At 36.5% G+C, this 25,437-nt stretch overlaps 1 protein-coding gene across 5 annotated transcripts in view; it reads left to right on the forward strand.

Moving 5' to 3' along the window:
* Positions 1 to 21,157, forward strand: part of ZNF420 (zinc finger protein 420) — a 35,620-nt gene extending 14,463 nt beyond the window's left edge. For 4 of the 5 annotated variants that reach the window (XM_087422090.1, XM_087422091.1, XM_014794752.2 and 1 more), the window contains one exon: positions 10,927 to 21,157. In XM_087422090.1, the coding sequence (XP_087278216.1) occupies positions 10,927 to 12,854 (1,928 nt within the window). In that variant the 3' untranslated portion in view covers positions 12,855 to 21,157. Of the gene's footprint in view, positions 1 to 1,408; positions 1,491 to 10,926 lie in introns of those variants that run through there. The other variant, XM_087422092.1, reaches the window with a different exon arrangement.
* Positions 21,158 to 25,437: the final 4,280 nt, after the last annotated feature.

Below are 25,437 nucleotides of genomic sequence, written 5' to 3' on the forward strand. Positions count from 1 at the left end.
ACAGCTGGGGTCCTTTTAACAATTCTAGATCCCAGGCCACACCCCAGACCAATTAAATCACAATCTCTGGGCATGAGATGCAAATATCATTGTTTTTTGAAGCTCCTTAGGTTGTTCAAATATTCAGACATGTTTGGTAACCACTGCAATATGATATTATCTGAGAATTTAGTTTTTAAATTTGAAGGTTCACTCCACTTAATTATTGCCAATATGCTTAAATTTATTTCTCCCCTATTTTATGCTTTTAGTTTACTCTTTTAATCTTCTTTGCTTCCTTTTGTAATCTCTCTCCTTAATCAGGATGGATACAGTATTTTGTTTTTGCTTTTTAACTCCATTTCCCCTCTTATTTAGTTTGGAAGACATGTACTATTTATATGCTTTTAATGGTTATCTTTAACTTTTTATCACATGCACTTCATTTCTTTTCATGCAAATTGAGTTTTGTAGTTTTTATTAATTATAATATGATTGAAGAAATATACATATTTAATGGAAATTAAATTTTTGTTAGATAAAATTATTTTAATTAATATTAAAACATAGTTATTCACTCCACATACAATATGCAGTTTGCATACTGCTCTGCAGAGGTTTTGCTCTCTCACCCCTAGGATTTTAAGGCCAACAAGTTGAAAAACACAGATAAAAAGGATCATGTCTACGTGAAATAAATTGGTGGCTGTTGTGGCAGTGAGTTGAAGTTCTATAGAGAGTTGAGATATTGACAGCTCTATGTCAAATATATGTTTCATTGTCACAAAATTCTTATCAAGAGTGTATCAGCAGTGTGTGACTACTCTTTTTCTATACTTTTACCAACACTAGATATTTTCACTTAAAAATATCTTTGTCAATTTATAGATTAAAAAACGGAATAATATATACCTGTGATTAGTGGTGAGTTTAAATATTTTGGGATTATTTATGCCTGTTTTGGTCCTTTAATCATTATCATTACTGTGAATGTCACTTAACAAATACATACTTAATAGAGGCTAAAGTTAATTTCTCTCTTCTCCCATGACAATATAAAGGATCTTAGAATGCTTTAACTTGGATTAATCTTTCCCATCTAATATGTTATTGTTGTCTGGTATTTTAGTTCTGTTTTCTTTTTAACCCCTAAAATGGGCATTGTTTTTCTTTATAAAGACCATGTTTGCTTATAGCTTTACTCACATGATTATCCTTTTATTTTTACACTATTCCTCTTCCATCATACCTTCCTACTGGGATCATTTTATTTATCATGAAATACATTAGGCAAGGCCTATTGTTAGTAAATGCTCTCAGTTTTTATTTTTGTTATTGTTGCAAAATAACCTTGTTTCAACTTTCATTCTTGCCTGATGATTTAACTGGGTATAGAATTCTATACTGACAATTATTTTTTTCTCAGCACTCTGAAGATATTATTCCACTGTCTTCTGGCTTCTATTGTTGCTCTTGAGAAGTCTGCCATCTGTCTCATTGTTGTTCCTTTTGTAAGTAATCTGTATTTTCTCTCTAGCTGCTTTTAAGATTTTTTTTCTTAAGATTTTAATATAATTGATTATACTGTTTTATTTCTAGAACTTCAATTTTTCCCCCTCCCCTAGATCTTATTTTTTTTACTTCTATATAGTCCCTTTCTCATGGTTTTAATTTTATATATTTCAAGCATTTACATTATATGTATCAGTCAACAATTCCAATTTCTGGGGAACAGGTCTAATTCTGCAGTTTCTTGCATGCATGGGGACTGTTGTGTAATGATGAATTATCCATAGCCTTCTTTTCTCCTTTTCATTGAGAGTCTAGGCCAAGACTGAAATCTTCCTTGTCATTTTCCTTTGAGGGCAGATGGATTTTTTTTCCTTTCTCTGAACTGTAGGCCTTAGATAGTTCTGATTCTGTGAAGATGTTCAGTGCTAATCCCTGACCTTTTGTGGGCTTAAGGCTTTGTATCTGGATTTTTTCAGACCATTAAGATACAAACTTTTAGGCAATTGAAGTCAACAAGTGTCCTGAGGGTAGCTGTGACTTCAGAGCATGTTTACCTCTAGTTTTTGGTTCTCACTTCATTGTGCCTCCTTTCACTCTTCTTTAAGCATGGCATACTTTTAAAAGGATGTTTGTCATATTTATCCAGCATTTCGTGGTGTTTTCAGGAAATCTGATGCACCATTCACATATTTACAATATTGAGTCCTTCTATCTTTGAACATGCTATATATATCTACTTTTCTTATTATGCCCTTCTGTAAAATTTCATCGTTTTTTTTTTTTAAAGGTCTTGCACATTTCTTGTTAAGTAATTCTGTTGATATTATGATTAGGAATATTTTGTTCTATGACATTTTCTAAATGGTTAATACTCATACATATATATATATACATGCAATTTTGCTTTCTACATATAATGTATTATCTCTTCCTTTTCTCTTTCTATATAATGTATTATCTCTTCTTTTTCTATTTGTACTGTTTTTAAAAAACTATAATCAGTAGGAGCTGAGTATTGAAGTATTTCACAATTTGAAAACAATTCTTGTCTTTTGCAAACTTTATTGGGAGTGCTTCTGATGTTTACAGATCTTCCTTGACTTACAATGGAGTTCTGTCCTAATAAACCCATCATAGGTTGAAAATTTCATAAGTCAAAAATGCATTTAATACACTTAACCTACCAGACATCATAGCTTAGCCTAGCCTACCTTAAACATGCTCAGGACACTTACATTAGCTTAAAATCGGGCAAAATATCTCATGCAAAACCTATTTTATAATAGAGTGTTGAATATTTCATGTAATTTATTGAATACTGTACTAAAAGTGAAAAATAGAATGGTTGGATGGGTACAGAATGGTTGTAAGTGTGTCAGTTGTTTACCCTTGTGATCGCATGGCTGACTGGGAGCTGTGGCTCAGCTGCTGCCACCCAGCATCATAAAAGAGTATCGGTACAGCATATCACTAGCCCAAGAAAATATCAAAATCCAAAGTGTGGTTTCTACTAAATGTGTATTGCTTTCGCACCATCATAAAGTTGAAAAATCGAAGTCAAACCATTATGACCATCTGTAACTATTAAAATATGTTTCTAGAGTTTTCTGGTAAATACCCTTAATTAGGTTAAGGAAGAACCATTCAGGTCTTAGAGAGTTTTTAATAGAGGGTCTCAAAATAGTTCTTCTTTCTTCTTTTTCTTCTTATTTTTTTTTCTTTTTTTTTTTTTTTTTTTGCTGAGGAAGATTCGCCCTGAGCTAACAGCTAACGTCTGCTGCCAATCTTCCTCTTTTTGTATGTGAGCCACTACTACCACATGGCCACTGAAAGACAAGTGGTGTAGGTCTGCACATGGGAACCAAACCCAGGCCGCCAAAGCAGAGTGCACCAAACTTAACCACTAGTCCACCAGGGCTGGCCCAAAATAGATTTTCTGATGTTGAACTATTCCTGCATGCATGGAATAAACCTTATTTGATCATGATGTATTAGTCCTTAAATACATAGGTAGATTCTATGTTGCTAATATTTTATTTTAAAATGTTACCTATGTTTGTTCATGAGATTGGCTTGGTTTTCCTGAGCTCTCTTTGTCCAGTTTTGTTATTTAAGTTAATTTGACTTTGTAAAATGACTTGGATAGATTTCCATATTTTTATATGTTCGACAACAGTCACAAATAATTGGAATTATGTATTCTTTAATGGTTTGGAGGATCTTTGCCAGAAATACTATCAGTCATCAGTATCTATTGCCTTTTAGAACATAGACATTGAACTCAAATTTAAAATTCTTATGTGGATATTGATGTATACTCAGATTCTCTATATTCATGAGTCACTTTTTATTAGTTTTATCCATTTAATTTTTCTAATTTACTGTTGAGTTATATATAAATTTTTCTCATAAACACTTTAACTCCTTTGGATTTGGGGATTTATATTCTTTTCTTCCTTTTCCTTTCCAGTGTTTTAGATTTGTGCCCAATCTGATTTTTTTTCTACACGTCAAGTTTCTGTATCGTTTATTGGTATTTGCAAAGAATTTACTTTTAGTTTTGCTAGACATTTCTATTCTTTCTAAATTCCAGTTTACTTGTGTTCTGATTTCTAGCAAGCTAATTGTTTTGTTTTTATTTCTACCTCTCCTTCTTGAGTTGAAATCTTAATTCTTGTTTTTAATTATATCTTGTTTTCTAATAAATGCATTTAAGACTGTAAGTTTTCTTAAATGCTGCATCTCATGGGATTTCACACCGAGTTGCTCTTGGTATTTAGTTCTAAATTCTAAGTTTTATTTTTTCTTCCTTTTATGACAAACATTATATAGAAGTATCCTGGTTACTTAATTCTAGGATTATATATTGTTTTTTCTATGTTTTTATCATTTCTAATTTTACTGTAATGTGGTAACATCCGTTTTATCTGTCTATCTATCTTACCAATTATGTTCTGGTCTTCTGTCCTTATTTCTTGTCTGTTTATAATACTATACTGAAAGGGAAAAAAACTATTTTCTTCTACTCACACAACACTTCTGAAACCAGATGTGTGGATTTTCCCACACCAAGCACTTCTCTAATTCTGGGTGGATACCAACTGGGTGTTCTACAGTTTAACTCAGTTCTGCACAGAGTTAGTGCAGATGCTACAGGTTAAGGGCTCGTTCCCATAAGACTGCCCCTCCCCGCTTCAGATGCCAATCGCAATTCTCAGATTGTCACTTGTACTTCTGACTGATCAGCTATAAATGGGGGGTTCCCACAACCCCCTCCTTGGGTTCAATAATTTGCTAGAATGGCTCATAGAACTCAAGAAAACACTTCACTTATATTTTCCAGTTTCTTATAAAGGGTACAACTAAGGAACAACCAGTGGAAGAGACGCATAGGGAAAATATGGAGAAGGGGTGCAGAGCTTCCATGTCCTCTCTGGGCACACCACCCACCCAGCACTTCAATGTCTTCACTGACCCAGAAGCTCTCTGAACCCCTTCAGCTAGGGATTTTCATGGAGGCTTCATTACATAGGCATGATTGATGAAGTCATTGGCCATTAGTAATTAATTCAACTTCTAGCCTCTCTGCCACTCCCCAGAGGTGGGGGGGGGGGCGGACTGAAAGTTCCAACTCTTTAATGACATGGTTGGTTCCCCTGGCAACCAGTCCCCCATTCTTAGGGGCTTTCCAAAAGTCACCTCATTAACATAAACTCAGGTGTGGTTGAAAGGGACTTGTTATGAGTAACAAGAGACATTCCTTTTACCTTTATCACTCAGGAAATTCCAAGAGCTTTAGGAGCTCTGTGCCAGAAATCAGGGACAAAGACCAAATATATATTTCTTATTATGTCACAGTATCACAGTCCTCTGCTATGACTGTGGATTTATTGGTTTCTCTTTGTATGTCTATCAATTTTTGTTTATTTACTTCAGAGCTAAGTTGTTAGTTGCATAATGGTCATGACTGTTAGAATTCCACTTGCCCTGAGCTAATTTCATTAAGGAAACTGAAGTAATCAGAGAAGAATTTCTACAAGCTTCTGCTACCTTATCAATCTACCTGCATCTATACTCATTCTGCCTCTTTTCCTATTATGATAGATGAACTTTCTGTGCCTTTATCTAAGGCCAGTACCTCCACTTGTGTACTAAATGCCATTCCTTCTCATCTGTTTAGGGACATTGTTATAATCATTTTCATCAGCACACAAACATGTAGTTTCCCCCATCTTGAAAGGAAAAACAAAACAGAAACAAATCTCTTGATGCACATTTTCCTTTTGATACGGCCCCATTTCTCTGCTACTTTTTACAACAAAACTTTTCAAAAGAATTTTCCATGCTCCCTAGCTCCAGCTCTTTTCTCATGCTCTCTTAAATCTGCTTCAATCAAAACTGGTCCCCATTACTCCACCAAAACTGTCTTGTGAAGATCACCAGTTACCTCCATATTATTAAAGCCTTTGTTAAATTAGAAGTCACCATTTGCCTTATCTCTCAGCATTTGACATAGTTGATCATTCCTCCTTAAAATACTTTTTTGACTTGGTTTCTGGGATCCACATTCTTCAAATTTTTCTCCTTCCTCATTGGCTGCTCCGTCTTAGTCTCCTTTGCTGGTTCCTTCTCATCTACCTGACTTCTAATTGTTAAAGTGCCCCAGGGCTCAATCCTCAAACTTCCCTTATCTTTTCTTCCCTTCTCTTCCCATCCCTTCTGTATCCAAAGACTCTCCCGGGATGCTCTCTTCAAATTCCATAGCTTTAAACGTCCTCTATTGATGACTCCCAAACTTATATATCTATCCAAATATCTCCCCAGAACCCTGTATTTGTACATATATCTGCCTACTCAACGTCTTCTTTACAATATCTAATAGTTCAAAACCAAACTCTGTGATATTCTCTCCCAAACCTGCTCCTACTACAATGAGAAGTTCTCAGTAAATGGCACATCCATTGTTCCAGATGCTCAGGCAAAACACTTAAGAGTTTCTTTGATTTCTCTCATATTACATATCCAATCCATCATCAAATCTTCTTCATTAAACCTTCAAAATATATCCAGAATCCAGTGACATCTGTAGACTCAAATAACCAATAACCATTCTATAGATAAGAGAGAGAAGGTGAATTTTACTTGAGCCAGGCTGAGGACTATCATCTGGGAAGGCAGTCTCCACAAAAGAAGAAAGCGTTCTAGAGAAGCATGGTTTTCAGTACAATTTTATACCATTTTAGAACAAAGAACATACATCAGACATGCCCAGGATACATATTCATCAGTTTCAAAGAGGTATTCAGTTGCAGATTAGCAGGTCAAAATGACCCTGATGTCCAGGAAAGGAAACTTACCTTCAGGAGTACTGATACTGGTATTGTAGGAAAGGAAGTATGCATCCTTCAAAGAGTGCATTCTTTTACTTTGAGATAATGTTTAATGCATTCTTTACTTTAATGGTTAAAGCAAATGTACAATGTATGTTTGATAGGCCATAAGTCAGGCCTGTTTTAGTTCAGGCTGAATCAGGTTTAAACCAGAATAGCTGCTACCCCATATATGTCAATATGTGAAAATTTCTTGTCACATCTCACTTTCTCCACCCCTTCCTCTACAATCATCTGGTCCGAGCCATGTGTGTTATTGCTCCTAACTTCTGTCTACCCAGCTTCTGTACTTTTCCACTGACTATCTGTTTTTAAAAAAAAAAATTCAACACAACAACCAGAATGATTCATTTTGAAACGAAAGTCAGATCTTGTCATGCTGCTCACAACTCTCCAATGGCTCCCCATCTCAGTAAAAGTCACATTTCTTAAAATGGCTAAGACTAAGATTTCCTTGTCATTTGCCTTTGAAGCCAGAGGAATTTTTTTTTCCTCCCTCTGCGCTGTAGGCTTTGGATGGTTCCAAATTTGTAAAGAGGTTTATTTCTTTTTTTAAAGATTTTTATTTATTTATTTTTTCCCCCAAAGCCCCAGCAGATAGTTGTATGTCATAGCTGCACATCCTTCTAGTTGCTGTATGTGGGACACGGCCTCAGCATGGCCGGAGAAGCGGTGCGTCGGTGCACGCCCGGGATCCGAACCCGGGCCGCCAGCAGCGGAGCGCGTGCACTTAACCGCTAAGCCACCGGGCCGGCCCAAGAGGTTTATTTCTAATCCCTGACCTATTGTTGGCCCAAGTCCTTGTCTCTTGATTTTTTTAGATCATTAAGATTCACATGTAGGCAGCTGAAGACAGCAAATGTCCCTAGGGTAGCTGTGGCTTCAAAGCATGTTTACCTCTCTCGTTTCTGGTTCTCACTTCATTGTGGGCCCTGTGGATCTTCTTTATTTTCTTTTAAGCTTGGCAACTTTTAGAAGGTTGTTTGTTATGTTTTATCCAACATTTATTGGTGTCCTTCAGGAAATATGATGCACCATTTACATATCAAGTGTATCTACTGTCACAGTCATAATATACAACAGTTCCATGACACCGTCAGATTCCCTCATGCTGTCCCTTTGTTGTCAGCCCCTTGTCCTTCTTCAGCCTATGAAAACCAGTGGCCTATTTTCCATGTCTACAGTTTTTCCTTTTCCAGAATATGATATAAATGGAATCAAAATATGTAGCCTTTGGGGTCTGGCTTTTTTCACTTAGTAAAACATATTTAAGATTTATTTATATTGTTGCATGAATCGATATTTATTGCTGAGTAGTGTTCTGTTGTTTGGAAATACTAAAGTTTGTTGATTCATTCACCTTTTGAGGGACATCTAGGTTTCCCATTTTGGGGCAATTTTGAGTAAAGCTGCTATAATATACTTTGGTGTACAGATTTTTGTCTGGACAAAGTGTAAATACCTACAGATATGACTGCTGGATCATATAAGTGTCTGTTTAATGTTATGAGAAACAACCAAACTCTCTCTCATCGTGGTTGTGCTGTTTTGGATTCCCATTAGCAGTGTATGACATTTTTTTGTGTTCTTTTTCTTGATCTATATTTCTATCCAACATACTCTTTTTTAAATAGAATTCCTGGAACTTTATCACTCCAGATTCCTTCCTTTATATTCAATAATTGCTTTTTTTTCTCTTCAACATCCCCAACATTCCACAAGATTACAGAAATCATTCATTACATCTTTGACGTGTAGAAGTAGCTGAGAAATGATAAATATTCTTCTGGGATGAACAATAAGAATTGGCCTTGGATAGAAGAGTAAATAAGAGAAGACAGGAGACAGGGCATAAAGAAACAAAACAGACTCTGAAGTAAAGACTTAAGTAAACAAAAGCAACTTGGTATTTTGGTTGAAAAGGATAGGGAGAACTAAAGAAAATAACCCTGGCTAGTACCTAGGAAGCAGTATGCAAGAGGCAAGGCAACTGGAGAGGTACATATGATCACTTTTTCCATTTTTATCTTAGATTTAGTATGAATATACTTTTGTTTCCATCTGTAGGGAGGTGTTGGGGAAGCCACAGATCAGTGGTTTCCAGGCATCTACCCGTAGGGTGAGGAGAGGTTCACTACAAAGGTGTAGGAGTGATAGAACTGTTGTGTATCATTACTGCGGTGGTGATACATGACTTGAGCCCTTATAGATCTGTTTCTTTTATCTTTTTTCTCCTGTTTTTCAGTTGTTATCTTGTACCCTCATTCACATGGTTATTTTTTATTGAGTGCTAGATATTGTAAATAAAAATTATAAAAGTAATTGAAGCCTTGGATGATGTTATACACCTTCAATGAAGATTTAGGGTTGCTATGGCAAGCAATCTTGAATTACCTTAGTCTAGATTTCTGGGTTTGAGATGACTGAAAGATGATTCAGGCTTCAGACCCTGCCCAGACTGGTTTACTGTTTCTCCCTTGTTCCTCATTGTAGCCCTCAGGGTTCCCAGCCCAAAATATGGAGAATTTATGGTGGGCCCTGTTTTCCAGTTATTGTCACCCAAGCCCTATGAAATGGTCCAAAACACTGTGTAGTTTCTCCATATCTCAATTGCCTTTTCTAGAATTGTAAGAACTCCCTAAGTGGAAAAGTGGCCCCAAATGTTGGGCTTATTTCTCTGAGTTTTCATATTTTTTAACTTTTAGCCCAGCAACTTTTTTTTTTTTTTTTTTAATTTTTTACTTATTTATTTATTTCCCCCCCAAAGCCCCAGTAGATAGTTGTATGTCATAGCTGCACATCCTTCTAGTTGCTGTATGTGGGACACGGCCTTAGCATGGCTGGAGAAGCGGTTCCTCAGTGCGCGCCCGGGATCCGAACCTGGGCCGCCAGCAGCAGAGCGAGCACACTTGACCGCTAAGCCACGGGGCCAGCCCAAGCCGAGCAACTCTTTATTCCAATGTTAATTCTCCAATGCCTTCATCAGGAGCCTTTTTATATTGTGTGCAATTTGTATAATTGCTCTTGTCAGGAAGGTTGGTTTATATTACCTAGTCTTCTGTTACCAGAAATGGATTGGTAAGATTCAGGAAATGGTATTTAAATTGAGACCTGAAGGATGAGAAAGAATCAGACTGTGTAGAGTATCTCATACAAAGCAGTCCAAAGACATGGAACAGGATCTAGCTAGTTGTAAGTTGAAATTGGCTTTGTGACTTTTTCAGAGCTAAAAGGAGTCTAGCATGTTTGGCAAATAGGGAGCAAAGCTGAGAAGGCTTATGGGGAAATCAGATACATAAGCAGGGACCAGTCCATGGAGGGCTTTGTCAAAGTCATGGAAGGCATTGGATTTTATTCTAAGTTTAATTTGAAAGTTATTTAGAAGTTTTAAGCAGAGATAGCAAATCATGATCTGAATCTGAATAAGAATCAGTTGGTGGAAAGTATTAAAACTAGAGATCTCCATGCTCTTTTTCTGATTCACTAGATTCAGATTTAGTTAGTCTGGTGTGGTATCTGGGCATCTTTAATTTTAACAAGGTCCCCGAGTGATTTTATCCCCACCAGTTTGAGAACCACTGACTTAAAAAGTTTTCTTAATCTCTTCCCTTATCTTCTCTGTGAGTTTTCATTATTCTCTGATCTCTCATGTGCCCTTTTTACATGTTAATATATGAGATCATTCTAAGCTAATATTTTTTCAAACTCTACTGCAGCATGAAATCAGTTTAGTGGGTTTTGACTGTGTGTGTGTGTGTGTGTGTGTATGGGGGGAAAAAGAGAAGACTAGAATAGGGTAGAATAGACTAGAAAACAGGGTAGTTATTGTTTTATGAAACTATTTATGTATCAGGTTGTAATGTGAAAGGTAAGTAGGTATTACTATAGGTCATAGTAAACAATATTTGAAAAATTTTGTAAAACTGATATAAGCCAGTTATTTCTTATGGGTATTATTTCCATATATATTTTTTCATATATAGTCTTTTCTACTATGGAAGTTCTCCCTCTTCTAAAATGACAACAGACATTTTATATTTTTCAGATTTGCCTTCAAGGAGTGCAAACACGAACTTACGTCTAAAAAAGGACACTTATGAAAGAGAATTATCCCAATGGAAAATGAGTGCCAGGCTTGAAAACTGTGATCTTGAGTCCAGTTCCAGAGATTATTTGGAAGTCAAAGGCACATTGGAAAAGCAACAAGAAAATCAAAAGGAATATTTCAGGCAAGGGATGATCATATATGAAAAAATGTCCATTTTCAACCAGCATACTTACTTATCTCAACATCCCAGATGTCTCTCTCCTGAGAAACCCTATAAATGTAAGGAATGTGGGAAGGCCTTTAGACGAGCCTCACACCTAACCCAACATCAGAGTATTCATACTGGTGAAAAACCCTATGAATGTAAGCAATGTGGGAAAGCTTTTAGTCGAGACTCACAGCTCAGTCTTCACCAGAGACTTCATACTGGTGAGAAACCCTATGCATGCAAGGAATGTGGGAAGGCCTTTACTCAGAGCTCACAACTTATTTTACATCATAGAATTCATACAGGTGAAAAACCATATAAATGTGAAGAATGTGGGAAAGCCTTTATTCGTAGCTCACAACTCACCCGACATCAGAAAGTCCATACTGGTGAGAAACCTTATGAATGTAAAGAATGTGGGAAGGCCTTTACTCAGAACTCACAACTTACTCTGCATCAGAGACTTCATACTGGTGAGAAACTCTATGAATGTAAAGAATGTAGGAAAGTCTTTACTCAGCTCTCACAACTTATTCTGCATAAGAGAATTCATACTGGTGAAAAACCTTATGAATGTAAGGAATGTGGGAAAGCTTTTATTTGTGGCTCACAGCTTTCTCAACATCAGAAAATTCATAATGGGGAAAAGCCATATGAATGTAAAGAATGTGGAAAGGCCTTTATTCGTGGCTCATTACTTATGCAACATCAGCGGATTCATACTGGTGAAAAACCCTATAAATGTGAAGAATGTGGGAAGGCCTTTATCCGTGGCTCACAACTTACTCAACACCAGAGAATTCATACCAATGAGAAGCCCTATGAATGTAAGGAATGTGGAAAGACCTTTAGTCATGGTTCACAACTTACTCAACATCAGAGAATTCATACTGGTGAGAAACCCTATCAATGTAAGGAATGTGGAAAGGCCTTTAATCGTGGCTCACTCCTTACTCGACATCAGAGGATTCATACTGGTGAAAAACCCTATGAATGTAAAGAATGTGGGAAGACCTTCAGTCGTGGCTCAGAACTTACTCAACATGAGAGAATTCACACTGGTGAGAAACCCTATGAGTGTAAAGAATGTGGGAAGTCTTTTATTCGTGGCTCACAGCTTACTCAACATCAGAGAATCCATACTGGTGAGAAACCCTATGAATGTAAAGAATGTAGAATGGCCTTTACTCAGAGTTCACATCTTTCTCAACATCAGAGACTTCATACTGGTGAGAAACCCTATGTATGTAACGAATGTGGGAAGGCCTTTGCTCGTGGCTTACTACTTATACAGCATCAGAGAATTCATACAGGTGAGAAACCATATCAGTGTAAGGAATGTGGGAAGGCCTTTATTCGTGGTTCACAACTTACTCAACATCAGCGAATTCACACTGGAGAAAAACCCTATGAATGCAAGGAATGTGGGAAGGCCTTTAGTCATGGCTCTCAACTTACTCTACATCAGAGAATCCATACTGGTGAGAAACCCTATGAATGCAAAGAATGTAGAAAAGCCTTTACTCAGAGCTCACATCTTTCTCGACATCAAAGAATTCATACCGGTGAGAAACCATATCAATGTAAGGAATGTGGGAAGGCCTTTACTCGTGGTTCACAACTAACACAACATCAGAGAATTCATATCAGTGAGAAATCTTTTGAATATAAGCAATGTGGGATAGACTTCAGTCATGGCTCACAAGTTTATATATGAATTACCTGATTATTTGTGATTAATTTGGAGAGCTTTCTCTGGTCATTAATCCATTATTATCAAATAATTTTTAAAATGTGAATATGGGAGCACATTTGCCTCATAAAGTTCAGCATCAGTAAATTTATATGGGGGAAAGATAATGCTAATGTAATCCATGTAGAAAAACCTATCGTTACTGGAACCTGTTAAACTTTAGCAAATTATATAGAGAATAATTCTGTTAATGTAGTAAATATAGGAAGGCCTTTAGCCATGGCATATGTCTTTTTCAACATTATCTTGACTCTACCAATTGCTTTCCTTTGTGACATGTATCATGATAATTAACCTCTGCTTTGGTTTAATGATTTGTAAGATAGACCTATGAATAATACCTTCCTTATAAGATTCTTGGAAGTATTATGTGAGTTATTACATGTAAAGCTCTTAGAACAGTGCCTTGAACATAGCATATCACATATATTAGCTATCATTATTAGTAGTGTTATTTTAGAGAATTTGCATGAGAGGAGGACACATGAATAAAATAAATATTGAGAAATCTTTCATAACTCTTAACCCCAATTATTTGAGTGAGGGGTACTGTATGCTGTAATGAATGCAAGAAAGCTCTAGTCATATCTCATCCCATGTGCTGTAGGAGGCAATTCATACTGTAAAAAACCCTTCAGATTTAATCAGTGGATTGTTGAAGGAATGTGAACTATAAGAAAGTCCAAAAACCAGTATTTTCTACCATCTCTGACCACAATTCAAGAATATTATTTAACAATGAAAAAAAATGGATAGCCAAAATAAATCTTTCTACTAGGAAATTTTTTTAAACTTGAATGTACAGCTTTTGAATTAAAATTAAAAACTTACATTACAGACTATTTTGCAATGAAAAATGATGAGAGTCTGTGTCAGAGACTGCTGTTTCCCTACCCAATATCCATTTTCCCTTCTTTAATAATAGAATGCTTGGCTGAAAAACTCTCAGCCTCCCTTGCAGGTCAACAAGATAGAAGTGGTATTTGTATGAGTAGGACATTTAAGAAATCCTTTTTTCCTCTCTGCACTTCGTTTCCCTGCCTACAATGTGAACATTTAATCTGCAGCCCTGACAATTTTATGGGGACTTTGAGAACGGGATCTGGGTATTAAGGATGATAGAGAAAAAATACAGAACGGGTCTACACCTGTGCTAATTTTATGGAACAGCCATACCAACTCTGGTCTACCTGCCTCCTGTATTTCTTTATATAAAATTAACATAAATTTCTTATTTGTTGATGCTGTTATTGACCCTAAAAATTATTAAGGATGTAAAATTTTGTACCTGGAAGTGGAGTGCTGTGGGTTGAAGAAATCCCAGATGTGGATTGACTTAGAGCCATCAAGAATGAGCATATATCCACTTCAGGCTAGAAAACTGAAGATGCTTATTTTTATAGATGGGACATTTGGTCATACTCCCTTCCACTCTATCTTACAAGGCAGATCTTGTGTCAATTAAAGCTGTAATGTTAGGGGAAATGTTAGGAGTGACTCAGAATGTGTGTGTTGGATGTTTCTTGCTGCTCTCACTAATGTCCTGTGAAAGAGATGAATTTAGTGTAGAGTTAGCTACAGAGGCCGCTAGCAGAGATTGAAAGTGATATTGCTTTGTTGAGATATTATCTCTACATGCAGGCGCTCAATCCAGGTAGTCAGTAAATTCATAATTTTGAAACTTGTGGGATTCAAAATGCTAAACTGATTCTATACCCTTAACTGAAGCCACCTATAGTGATTTAAAGTAGCAGTCTGAGGGGCCGGCCCAGTGGCATAGTGGTTAAGTTCATGTGCTCCACTTCTGCAGCCTGGGGTTCGGGGGTTTGGATCCTAGGCGTGGACCTACACACTGCTCATCAAGCCGTGCTGTGGTGGCGTCCCGTGTACAAAATAGAGGAAGATTGGCAAAGATGTCAGCTCAGGAACAATCTTCCTCAAGCAAAAAGAGGAAGATTGGCAACAGATGTTAACTCAAGGCCAATCTTCCTCACCAAAAAAAATAAAGTAGCAGTCTGAACAAAAAATGAGACCATTGCCCCATCCATACAAAGGCAGTGAGTCTGCTAGTAAAGATGAGTTTAAAATGCTTTCCCCACCCAAACCTATTGTTCTAAAATTAGTCATATTTATTAAATACTTACTATATTCCAGCCACTATCTTAGGTGTTTGGGATATATCAATGAGCAATTCTAGCAAGAGGAGATAGAATAATAATAAATAAATTGTATAGTATGTTAGAACATAAGTAGTATGGGGGAAAAGGTCGTTCAAAAGGAGTCGAGAGGGGTATGACATTTTAGGTTGCTGTATGAAATAGAATGACCAATGAAATAGAATAGACCAGGGAGAAGGAAAGATTTGAGTCAAGATTTGAAGATGTGAAGGAGTAAGTCAGTGGTTCTCTAAGGGAAGAGCATTCCAGACAAAAGAAAAAGCTAGAGCAGAGGCCCTACAATGGGACTATGCTGGTGTATTTGAGGACCATCAGGCAGGTCTGTGCAAGGGAGTGATTGATAGAGGAGCTCAGAGAGAGCAGGACTGTATCTTGTAAGGCCTTGTAAGTCATTGTAAGCGTTTTGGATTTTATTCTGAGGGAAATGGGGAGCCACTGGAGAGTTCTGAGCAGAGAACTTGATCTGACATGCTGCTATTGTATTGTAAAAAAAAAAACTAAGGGGATAAGAGGCTATGGCATTAGATCAGATGAAAGATGATAGTGGCTCAGCCCAGGGTGGTAACAATGTTGAGAAGTGGTTGGATTCTAGATATATGTAAATGTGATGGAACAAGCAAGATCTGTTTAGGGGTTAGAGGTCAGGTGTGAGAGAAAGAAAAAAGTCCCGGATGACTTTGATTCAAAGGTTGTGGTTCTAACTGGAAAGATGGTGCTCCCATCAGCTGAGATAGGCAAACCTACAGTTCTGTCAGGTTTGTGGGGGAAGATTAGGAGTTCAGTTTTGAACATGTGGAGTTTGAAATGTCTTTTAGACACAAAATGACAATATTGAGTAGGCACTTGGATGTTCTAGCTTGTACTATTCTAGAGATTATATTAATTTGGTAGTTATTGTCTATACTTAATTAAAATCATGAGGCAGGATAATCATTAAGGACCTGACTGACTGTAGACAGAGAAATGAAGAACAGCCAAGACTGATCCACAGTGCATTCCAGCATTGAGTTCAAGGATAAAAGGACAGACCAGCCAAGTATGCTAAGGAGGACCAGTGAGATGGAAAGAAAACCAAGATAGTGTGGCATTACAGAAGCCAAGTGAAAGTGAGTCAAAGGAAGGAAGATCAATGGTATCAGATACCATTGGCAGGTTACATAATACAAGGCTTGAGAACTGGCTATTGGATTTAACAATATCGATATTGTTGAATTATTATCTATTATCTTAAGAAGAGGAGGGGTATTTGTGTGTTGATTTGTTTTGAGTGACTGAAGTAAAACCTGATAAAAGAAATTGGAGACAGTGAGTATAGAGCAACTGCTTGGAGGCATTTTGTTGCAAAAGGCAAAGAAATAGGTTAATAATTAGTGTGGAAATAGGAATAGGAGTGTTTTTGTTTGTTTGTTTTCAGAATAAGAGAAGTAATAGCAATTCTGTATGCTGATTAGAATATTCCAGTAGAGCAAGGAAAATGATTCAGGACAAAGAAGTGAGAGTCACTGGAGCAATGACCTTATGTTGGTGAGAGGGGATAAGATTTAGTGGATGGAGGGATTAGCTTTACATAACATCATGGAAAGTTTATTCCTGGCAATAGAACGGCAGAATATGGGGTGCAGATGCTGGGAAGTGGGTAGATGAGATGGAAGAAGTCTTGGGAAGCATTCTTCTGATTCCTTCAGTGCTTTCATGAAATGGTCAGCAAGGTTAGCTGAAAGTAAGGAAGATGAAAAGTTTGGGGTTTAAAAGAAAAGAAATATGAAATAGTCACTAAAGTGAGATATTTAATGTACAGTATGATTGCCTGGGAACATTAGAGGGCTAGGGAAATGAAAGAGCAAAGGGGCCAGTAAGCAAAAGGAATAATCAGGCTTAAAACTATATTTACACCAGATCTTTGGCATTGTAATTAAACAGTAGCAAACAGTTTGAAAGCCTATTGAGTGTTTGAGGGAAATGTACTGCTAATAAAACCCAATCGTAGCCTGCAACAGCCTACGATTCAACTCTCCCAAACAATTCCCAGGCTATGGTACAGATCCATCAGGAAATAACCCATTTATGTAATTTTTCCAAATATATATATGAAACTATATATGTTATGAAAATATATCTATACATACCTAGAATGTAGTTCTCTTTTTCCATCTGCTTTTTAAAAATACGTAAATTGTATATTCTGTTTTTAAAATGTGCCTTGCTTTTTCACTTACAATTTGGGCAATTGTTCCAGTTTCTATTGGGGTATAACAACCAACCACCCCAAACTTGGCTTAAAATACAATAATCATTGATTTAGCTGACACATCTACAAAAATTTGTTCAGGGCTTGGCAACAACAGCTCATCTCTGATCCACACAGCCTCAGATGGGGTGGCTTGAAAGCTAGCGGTCACTTGATGGCTGAAGGCTGGCATCACCTGAAGACTCACTTGCTCACATCTGGCAGTTGATTCTGGCTGTCAGCTGGACCTCAGGGTGGTCAGCCGGAATACCTACGTGTGATATCTCTATGAGGCTGCTTAGCATGGTGACTTGGGTTCCAAAAGTGTGTCCCAAAGAACAAGGTGGAAGCACATGTAATTTTTATGGTCTAGCCTCAGAAATCACATAACATCACTTGTGTTGTACTCCATTGGTTGAGGCAGTTATAGGTCAATGGAAGAAGTGTCACATTGTAAGAAGAGTAGGATGGGATATATTGTGGCCATTTTTGGAAAATGCCATAAACATGCTTCCATACCTAGCCTTGGAAGTCACATAATCTCATTTCTGCCATTCTCTATTGGTTTAGGCAGTTACATCTCAATGGGAGAATGTCACATTGTAAGTAGAGCATATAGGATGAGATACATTTTGGTGCACATTTTTAGAAAATATATTCTGTCCCAGAGATCCTCTCATACATGAAGAGTTTCCTCATTTTTATGGTGGCATATTATTCTTATAGCTATATAGTATTCTTTTATTGATGTACCATAATTTTGGCACACTGCCAAAATTCTCTTTTTTTTCTTTCTTGGGCATCTGGTTACCCAGCTAGCTACCAAATTTCCCATTCTCCCTTGCCAATCGTGGCCCTGTGACTAAGTGACATTATATCCAATTTCCCTCTCATTTGCTTAAAAAGTAATTTCCATAAGAGTATAGAAATAAATCCTAATACATCATTAATTATAGTTAATGTAAATATTTAATGTGGCTATTAAAGGATATATTTTACTTCCAGTTGTGGACCAAGATGGAGTATAAAGAAATATTAAACTATGGTACAAGAGTAACTATAAGATGTAAAAGAACTCCGAAGAGTACCCAAAGTCTGAGACAGAGTATCCAAGGAAGGATACATTTTGAAGGTGGGCCCCACATCTAAGTCTGGGGTTCAGGCTTCATAGAAGCTGTGGTTTCAGCCCCACTGGATAGTGGAGAATTTTGGTGGGTTGCCAGGGCCAAAGCTGATCTATAACACTGAGCAAGCAGGAAACAAACCTTTGGGACACAATTGAGTTGCAACTGGTAGAGTTGAGGTGCAGGTTAAAGCTTGGAGCACACAGTGTCCGCATTGAGAGGGCCATGGGAAACCACCACGGCACAGGTGAGCCATAGCTAGTGGGTGAGTACCTAAGGACAGTCAGACGCTGCTGTGGCCCAAGGACTACAGTTCACATTGTCGGCATCAGGAAGATAGTCAGTTGGCCTTGGCTGGGCTGCAGAGTTGCCAAGGGACTCTATGCTCTCTATGTATATGGCTGGGGCGGAGCACCACCAAATGTTCTCATGTACCCACACTGGTAAACAACTATACAGGAGAAGCAAGAAAAAGCAAAACCATGTACACCAGGACCAGTAAGAGAAGCCTATTGAAAAGCTTAACATCATGCTTACTATAAAGGAGAAAATGCTTAGAAGCCAGTCCATTACAGCACAGCAGGTACTAAAAGTTGAATTTGGAGCTGTGAGGCAATATATTGATAACTGGCACAAGAATGGATGAATATCCTCAAAATATAAACTCCTTTCAGTCAGAAAAACTCAAGTAAGTGAATTGAAAAGTGAAGAAATTCATATGCATTTCACAGAAGAGAAAGCATAAATTATCCATAAACATAAGAAAAGTTGTTCATCCTCATTGATAATCAGGAAAATGTGAACCAGAACTGCACAGAGATACCTTCTCACAAATGTCTATTGGCAAAAATAAAGTTCGCAATTATCAAGAGTTGGTGAGGATTTGGAGAAATGGAAATTTGATTTGCTGCTAAGAGTGAAAATCATTACGACTTTGCAGAAATAGGCAGTACCTATTAATTTTAAAGGTGCACATGCCCAAAGACTTAGTATATAGTTATATTCAGCATATAGATATATAATAAATTTGTCCCCTATAGAAGACCTACACAGATATACTAGGACATAAACACAAATATGCTCCTAGTGATATTGTGGGTTTTACCTTTATTTTAGTCTTAGATCTATAATTAAATATATTATTTATAGACTACCCACTAATAGCAGAATACACATTCTTTTAAGCACTCATAAAAAATTCACCAAGATAGACTATGTGTTGGGTCATAAAACAAACATCAACAAATTTAAAAGAATTGAAATCATACAGAGTATGTTCTCTGACCATAATGGAATCAAACTAGAATCAATAAAAACAGAAAACCAACAGGAAAAACAGCAACACTTGAAAATTATTCAACATACTTCTAAACAATCTATGAGTCAAAGAGGAAGTCTCAAGGGAAATAAAAAATGTCTACATGAAATTGAAATGACACGAATAGTCATATCAGCTTTGTTTAGAATAAGCAAAAACAAAACAATTCAGATGTCCTTCAGCAGGTGAATGGTTAAACAAACCGTGGTACATCCATACCATGGAATAATACTCAGCAATTAAAATTTAAAAAATAGAATGAACTATTGATACACACAACTTGGAGGAATCTCCAGGGAATTATGCTGAGTGAAAAAAAAGCCGATCTCAACAGGTTACATAATGTATGACTCCATTTATATAACATAGCTGAAATGTCAAAATTATAGGAATGTAGAAAAGATTAGTGGGTGCCAGGGATTAAGGATGGGGGGAATGAAAGGAATGGAGGGATGTGGGTGTGATTATAAAACGGCAAGGCAAGAGATTGTTGTGACAGAACTGTTCTGTATCTTGACTAAGTTGGTGGATATGCAAACCTACATATGTGATAAAACTGTATAGAACTAAACACACAGAGTCACAGAGATACACACACAAATGAGTACAACTAAAACTGGGAAAATCTAAATAAGATCAGTGGATTGTATCAATGTCAATATCCTCGTTGTGATATTGCATTATAGTTTTGCAAGATGTTATTTTTGAGGGAAACTGGGTAAAGCATACATGGGATCGGTATAATTAAATACATGAAATGCTGAACTTCAGTCGTTTTACTAAAGTCTTCCCAGTAAACTCTTGATTGGATGAAGTTTGCCCTTTAATAGAGTCCTCAAGAACTATGGGTATGCATAGATATTTAAAACTATTTTTCCATAGCCTTATACAGGAAGGAAAACTTGGCTGGATATAAAATCCTTTGTCCACACTACCTCTTGAGTTTTTTGAAAGTGCTGTTCCATCTTTGTATTTCTTTTTAGTTTTTGAGGAGTGTAATGTCACTGCCCTCTCTTTCCAAATGAATGTAGAAACAAATGAAAACCTATGACTATGCTAGAATTTTGAGAATCTTTGCTTTATATTTCTAACTAGCTTCACTATTTTATATCTTACATTTTACACTTTTCTGGTCTCACCAATAAAACTATGATATACTTTAGAACTAAACCCTACCTTTCATCTCTTTCCCCAGTGCTGATCATAATATCTTGTACCAAAAAAATGTAGCCAATATTGCTTTACTCAATCCAACAAGTAAATAACTTTTAAAAAGATACAAGTTAATGGTTTTTAATCTCTGTCTGGACAGATATTTCTTAAAACTTTGTTAACAAGTATATGTATCTTTATAATTAGAGAAATTAAAAAAGCAGTTTCATTGATAAGTAGGAATTTATATTAAAAATATATTTAAGGGGGCTGGCCGGTGGTGTAGTGGTTAAGTTCTCAAGCTCTGCTTCAGCAGCCCAGGGTTCACAGGTCCGATTCCAGGCGCAGACCGATGCACCACTCATCAAGCCATGCTGTGGCGGTGTCCCACATACAAAATGGAGGACGATGGGCAAGGATGTTAGCTCAGGGCCAATCTTCCTCAGCAAAAAGAGGAAGATTGGCAAGAGATATTAGCTTAGGGCCAATCTTCCTCACCAAAAAAAAAAAACATATATATATATATATATATATATACTTAAGAATGTATTGAAACTTTTATCAATATATACTGTACTATTTGTGGGTTTTTTCCCAGTTTTATTGAGAAATACTCTGTGTTTTGTAACAGTTTTTCACTTAAAGTCTATTTTCTCTAACACTAATATAGCCACTCCAGCTCTATATTGGTCACTATCTGCATGGAGTATCTTTATGCATCCTTTTACTTTCAATATCTTTTGTCTTTGTGTAGGGGTACTAGCCTACATGCCCTTTAAGCCATGCATCCTTGGGGCCCCTTGTCTGGACTACGTACCAGCAGACATGATGATAACAGTCCTGGGCTTGGCCAGCTGTTTCTCATGGGAGAGTTAGCACAAAGACCATGGTGATCTGAGGGAACACAGAGGCGCTCCAGGGGGAGCTCTGGTCCTTGGAATGCAGGTCATACAGTGACAATCCCCCTTGGCAAGCACACAGCCTTTGTTCCTCTGCCTACTTACGCAAGCTTCTTTCAGGGGGCGGTAGCAGTGTACACTTCCATCTAGCTGGCTGCCACTGGACCTTCCCCGTAAGTAACATCCAATAAACCCATATGTCTTGTTCACCATCTCCAGGTCTCTTCTTTGGTCTCTCAGCAACCTATCCCACACTGCTCACCCAGTGGGGTGTAAGGCAGAACACATTGTATCTAAAAGGAGTCTCTTATAGATAGCATATAGATGTATCATGTTTTTTATCTATTCCACCAATCTCTGCCATTTAATTGGAGAATTTAATCCATTTACATTTAAAGTAATTAACGATAAGGAAGGAAGAACTTCTGCTATTTATCTATTTGTTTTCTGTATGTCTTACGTGTTTTTTGTCCCTCAATTCCTCCATTTCTTTTGTATTTAGTTGATTTTTTGTAGTATACAACTTCAATTCTCCCCTTTCCTTGTCTTATAGTTACTTTTCTAGGGGTTGCCTTGGAGATTACAATTAACATCTTAAATTTATAGTTTGGATAATATCAATTTAGTCTCACTAGTATACAGTCTGCTCCTGTACATCCCTTTGCCCCCCTTTATATTGTTATTGTCACAGATTACACCTTTATACACTGTCTGCCCATTAACATAGATTTATAATATTTTATGCTTTGCTTTTAAATCATAGAGAAAAACAGAGGATTTCCAAACCAAATAAAATAATACTGGCTTTTATATTTACCTATGTATTTATGGCTTCAAGTTACTATCTAGTGTCCTTTAATTTCAGCCTGAAACATTTCTTGCAAGGAAGGATTGAGAGTTTAGCTAAACTACTTCCCCTTCATTCTTGAAGGATCATTTTGCTAGATATAGAACAACTGTCAAAGTTTTATTTTTCCTCATTCAGGATGTTAAACATACATATCATCTCACCGTCTTCTGTCTTCCATGGTTTCTGATGAGAAATCGGCTATTAACCTTATTGAAGCTCCCTTATACATGACAAATTGATTACCTCTTGCTGCTTCAAGAGTCTGTCTTTGTCTTTGATTTTCAATAATTTAACTATAACATGTCTCAGTGTGAATTCCTTTGAGTTTATCCTACCTGCAGTTCATTGAGAGTCTTGGATGTTTGTATTTCATGTCTGCATCAAGTTTGGGAAGACTTTGGCAGTCATTTCTTCAAATATTTTTTCTGCCTCTTTCTTTCTCCTCCTTTTGGACTTCTATTATACATATATTGCTATGCTTGATGGTGTCACACAGGTCTCTCAGATTCTCTTCATTTTTCTTCACCCTTTTTTCTTTCTGGTCTTCAGATTATATCATTTCAATTGCCTTATCTTCAAGTTCATTAAGTTTTTTGCCTTCTCAAATCTGCCATCAAACTCCTCTAATGAGTTTTCCATATCAGCTATTGTACTTTTCAGCTCCAGAATTTCTTTTTGTTTCCTTTTTATAATTTCGGTCTTTTGATTGACATTCATTTTTATTCATATATTATTTTCTTGATTTCCTTTGATTTTTTGTCCATGGTTTTCTTTAGCTCATTGAGCATATTTAAGATAGTTGGCTTAATGTATTTGATTAGTAATTGCAATGTCTGGGTTTCCTTAGTGATAGTTTCTGTCAAATTCTTTTTTTTATATGTGAATGGGACATACTTTCCTGTTTCTTTGTATGCTTTGTAACTTAATTTTTAGGTCTTGACATTTTGAGTAATATAGTATTGTAACTCTAGAAACCAGATTCTTTCCTTCCTTAGGGATTGCTGATTTTTGCTTATTGAGGACTGCAGCCATCCATTTGTTTAGTTACTTCCAAACTGTTTTTACAAAATGTGTAGTCCATGTTGTGTGTGGTCACTGAGCTTCTGTTCCTTTATCTCTGAGGTCAGGCAGAGATATTGATAAAAGCTTCAATCTATCAAATAAATATAACAACCTCAAACATATACACACTGTCTTAGTCAGTTTGGGCTGCCATTACAAAATACCATAGACTGGTATGTTTAAGCAACAGAAATCAATTTTCTTACAGTTCTGGAGTTTCTTACACTTTGGAGATCAGGGAGCCAGCATGGTCAGTTTCTGGTGAGATCTCTTCTTTTGGGTTGCAGATGGCCACCTTCCTGCTATATGCTAACATAACCACTTCTTTGTCCAGGTACGGAGAAAGAGAGTCAGCAAGTTCTCTGGTGTCTCTTTTTATAAGAGCACTAACCCCATCATGAGGGCTGCACCCCATGATTTCATCTAACCCTAACAAATTACCTCCCAAAGGTCCCATTTCCAAAAACAATCACATTGGGGATTAGGGCTTCAATATATGAATTTGGGTGGCACACAACACTCAGTCCATTATATGCACCTAGAACAGAGCTGTAAAACCTATGAAGCAAAAAACAATATGATTGAAGGGAGAAACAGTTATACAGTAGTATTTGGAGACTTCAATACTCCACTTTCAATAACGAATAAACAATGAGACAGAAGATCAGTAAGGAAATAGAGGACTTGAAAAATGCTATGAACCAACAGACATATACAGAACACTCCAGCCAATAACAGCAGAACAGTCATTTTTTCTCAAGTGCACATGGAACATTCTCCAGGAAAGATTATATAATAAGCCACAAAATAAATCATAATAAATTTTAAAAGACTGAAAATATACCAAGTATCTACCAATCACAATGGGATAAAACTAGAAATAACAGTAGGAAAATTCACATGTATGTGGAAATTAAACAACACACTCTTAAAAAACTAATGGATTGAAGAAGAAATCAAAATTTAAATTAGAAAATACCTTGAGATGAATAAAAATGAAAACACAACATACCAAAACTTATGGGATGCAGTGAGCCCAGTGGAGTGAAACTAGAAATCAACAGCAGAAGGAAAAGTGGAAAATCCACAAATATGTGGAAATTAAACATACTCTCAACCAATGCATTAAAGAAGAAATAACAAGGGAAATTAGAAAATATCTTGAGACAAATTGAAATAAAGACACAACATACCAAAACTTCTGAGATGCATCCAAATCAGTGCCAAGAGGGAAATTCATAGCTGTAAACATTTACATTAAAAAAAGAAAGATCGCAAATCAATAACCTAACTTTACACCATATGAAACTAGAAAAAGAAAAACAAACTAAACCCAAAGCCATCAAAAGAATGGAAATAATAAAGATTAGCGCAGAGATAAACAAAATAGAAAATTCAAAAAAAATAACCAACAAACCCAGAAGTTAGTTCTTTGAAAATAACAGCAAAATTGACAACCCTTTGCCTAGATTGAATATATAAAAAAAATAAGACTCAAATTACTAAAGTCAGAATTGAAAATAGGGACATTACTACCAATTTCACAGAAATAAAAAGGATTATAAGAGAATACTATAAACAATTGTAGGCCAACCAAATTGATAACCTTGATGAAATGGTCAAACTCCTAGAAATACACAAACTACAAAAATCAACTCAAGAAGAAATAGAAAATCTAAACAGAACTATAACAAAAAAGGAAATTAAGTTAGTAATCAAAAACCTCCCAACAAAGAAA

Source organism: Ceratotherium simum, chromosome 33 (assembly GCF_057802395.1).
Source record: "Ceratotherium simum simum isolate JZ-2026a chromosome 33, ASM5780239v1, whole genome shotgun sequence".
NCBI lineage: Eukaryota > Metazoa > Chordata > Mammalia > Perissodactyla > Rhinocerotidae > Ceratotherium > Ceratotherium simum.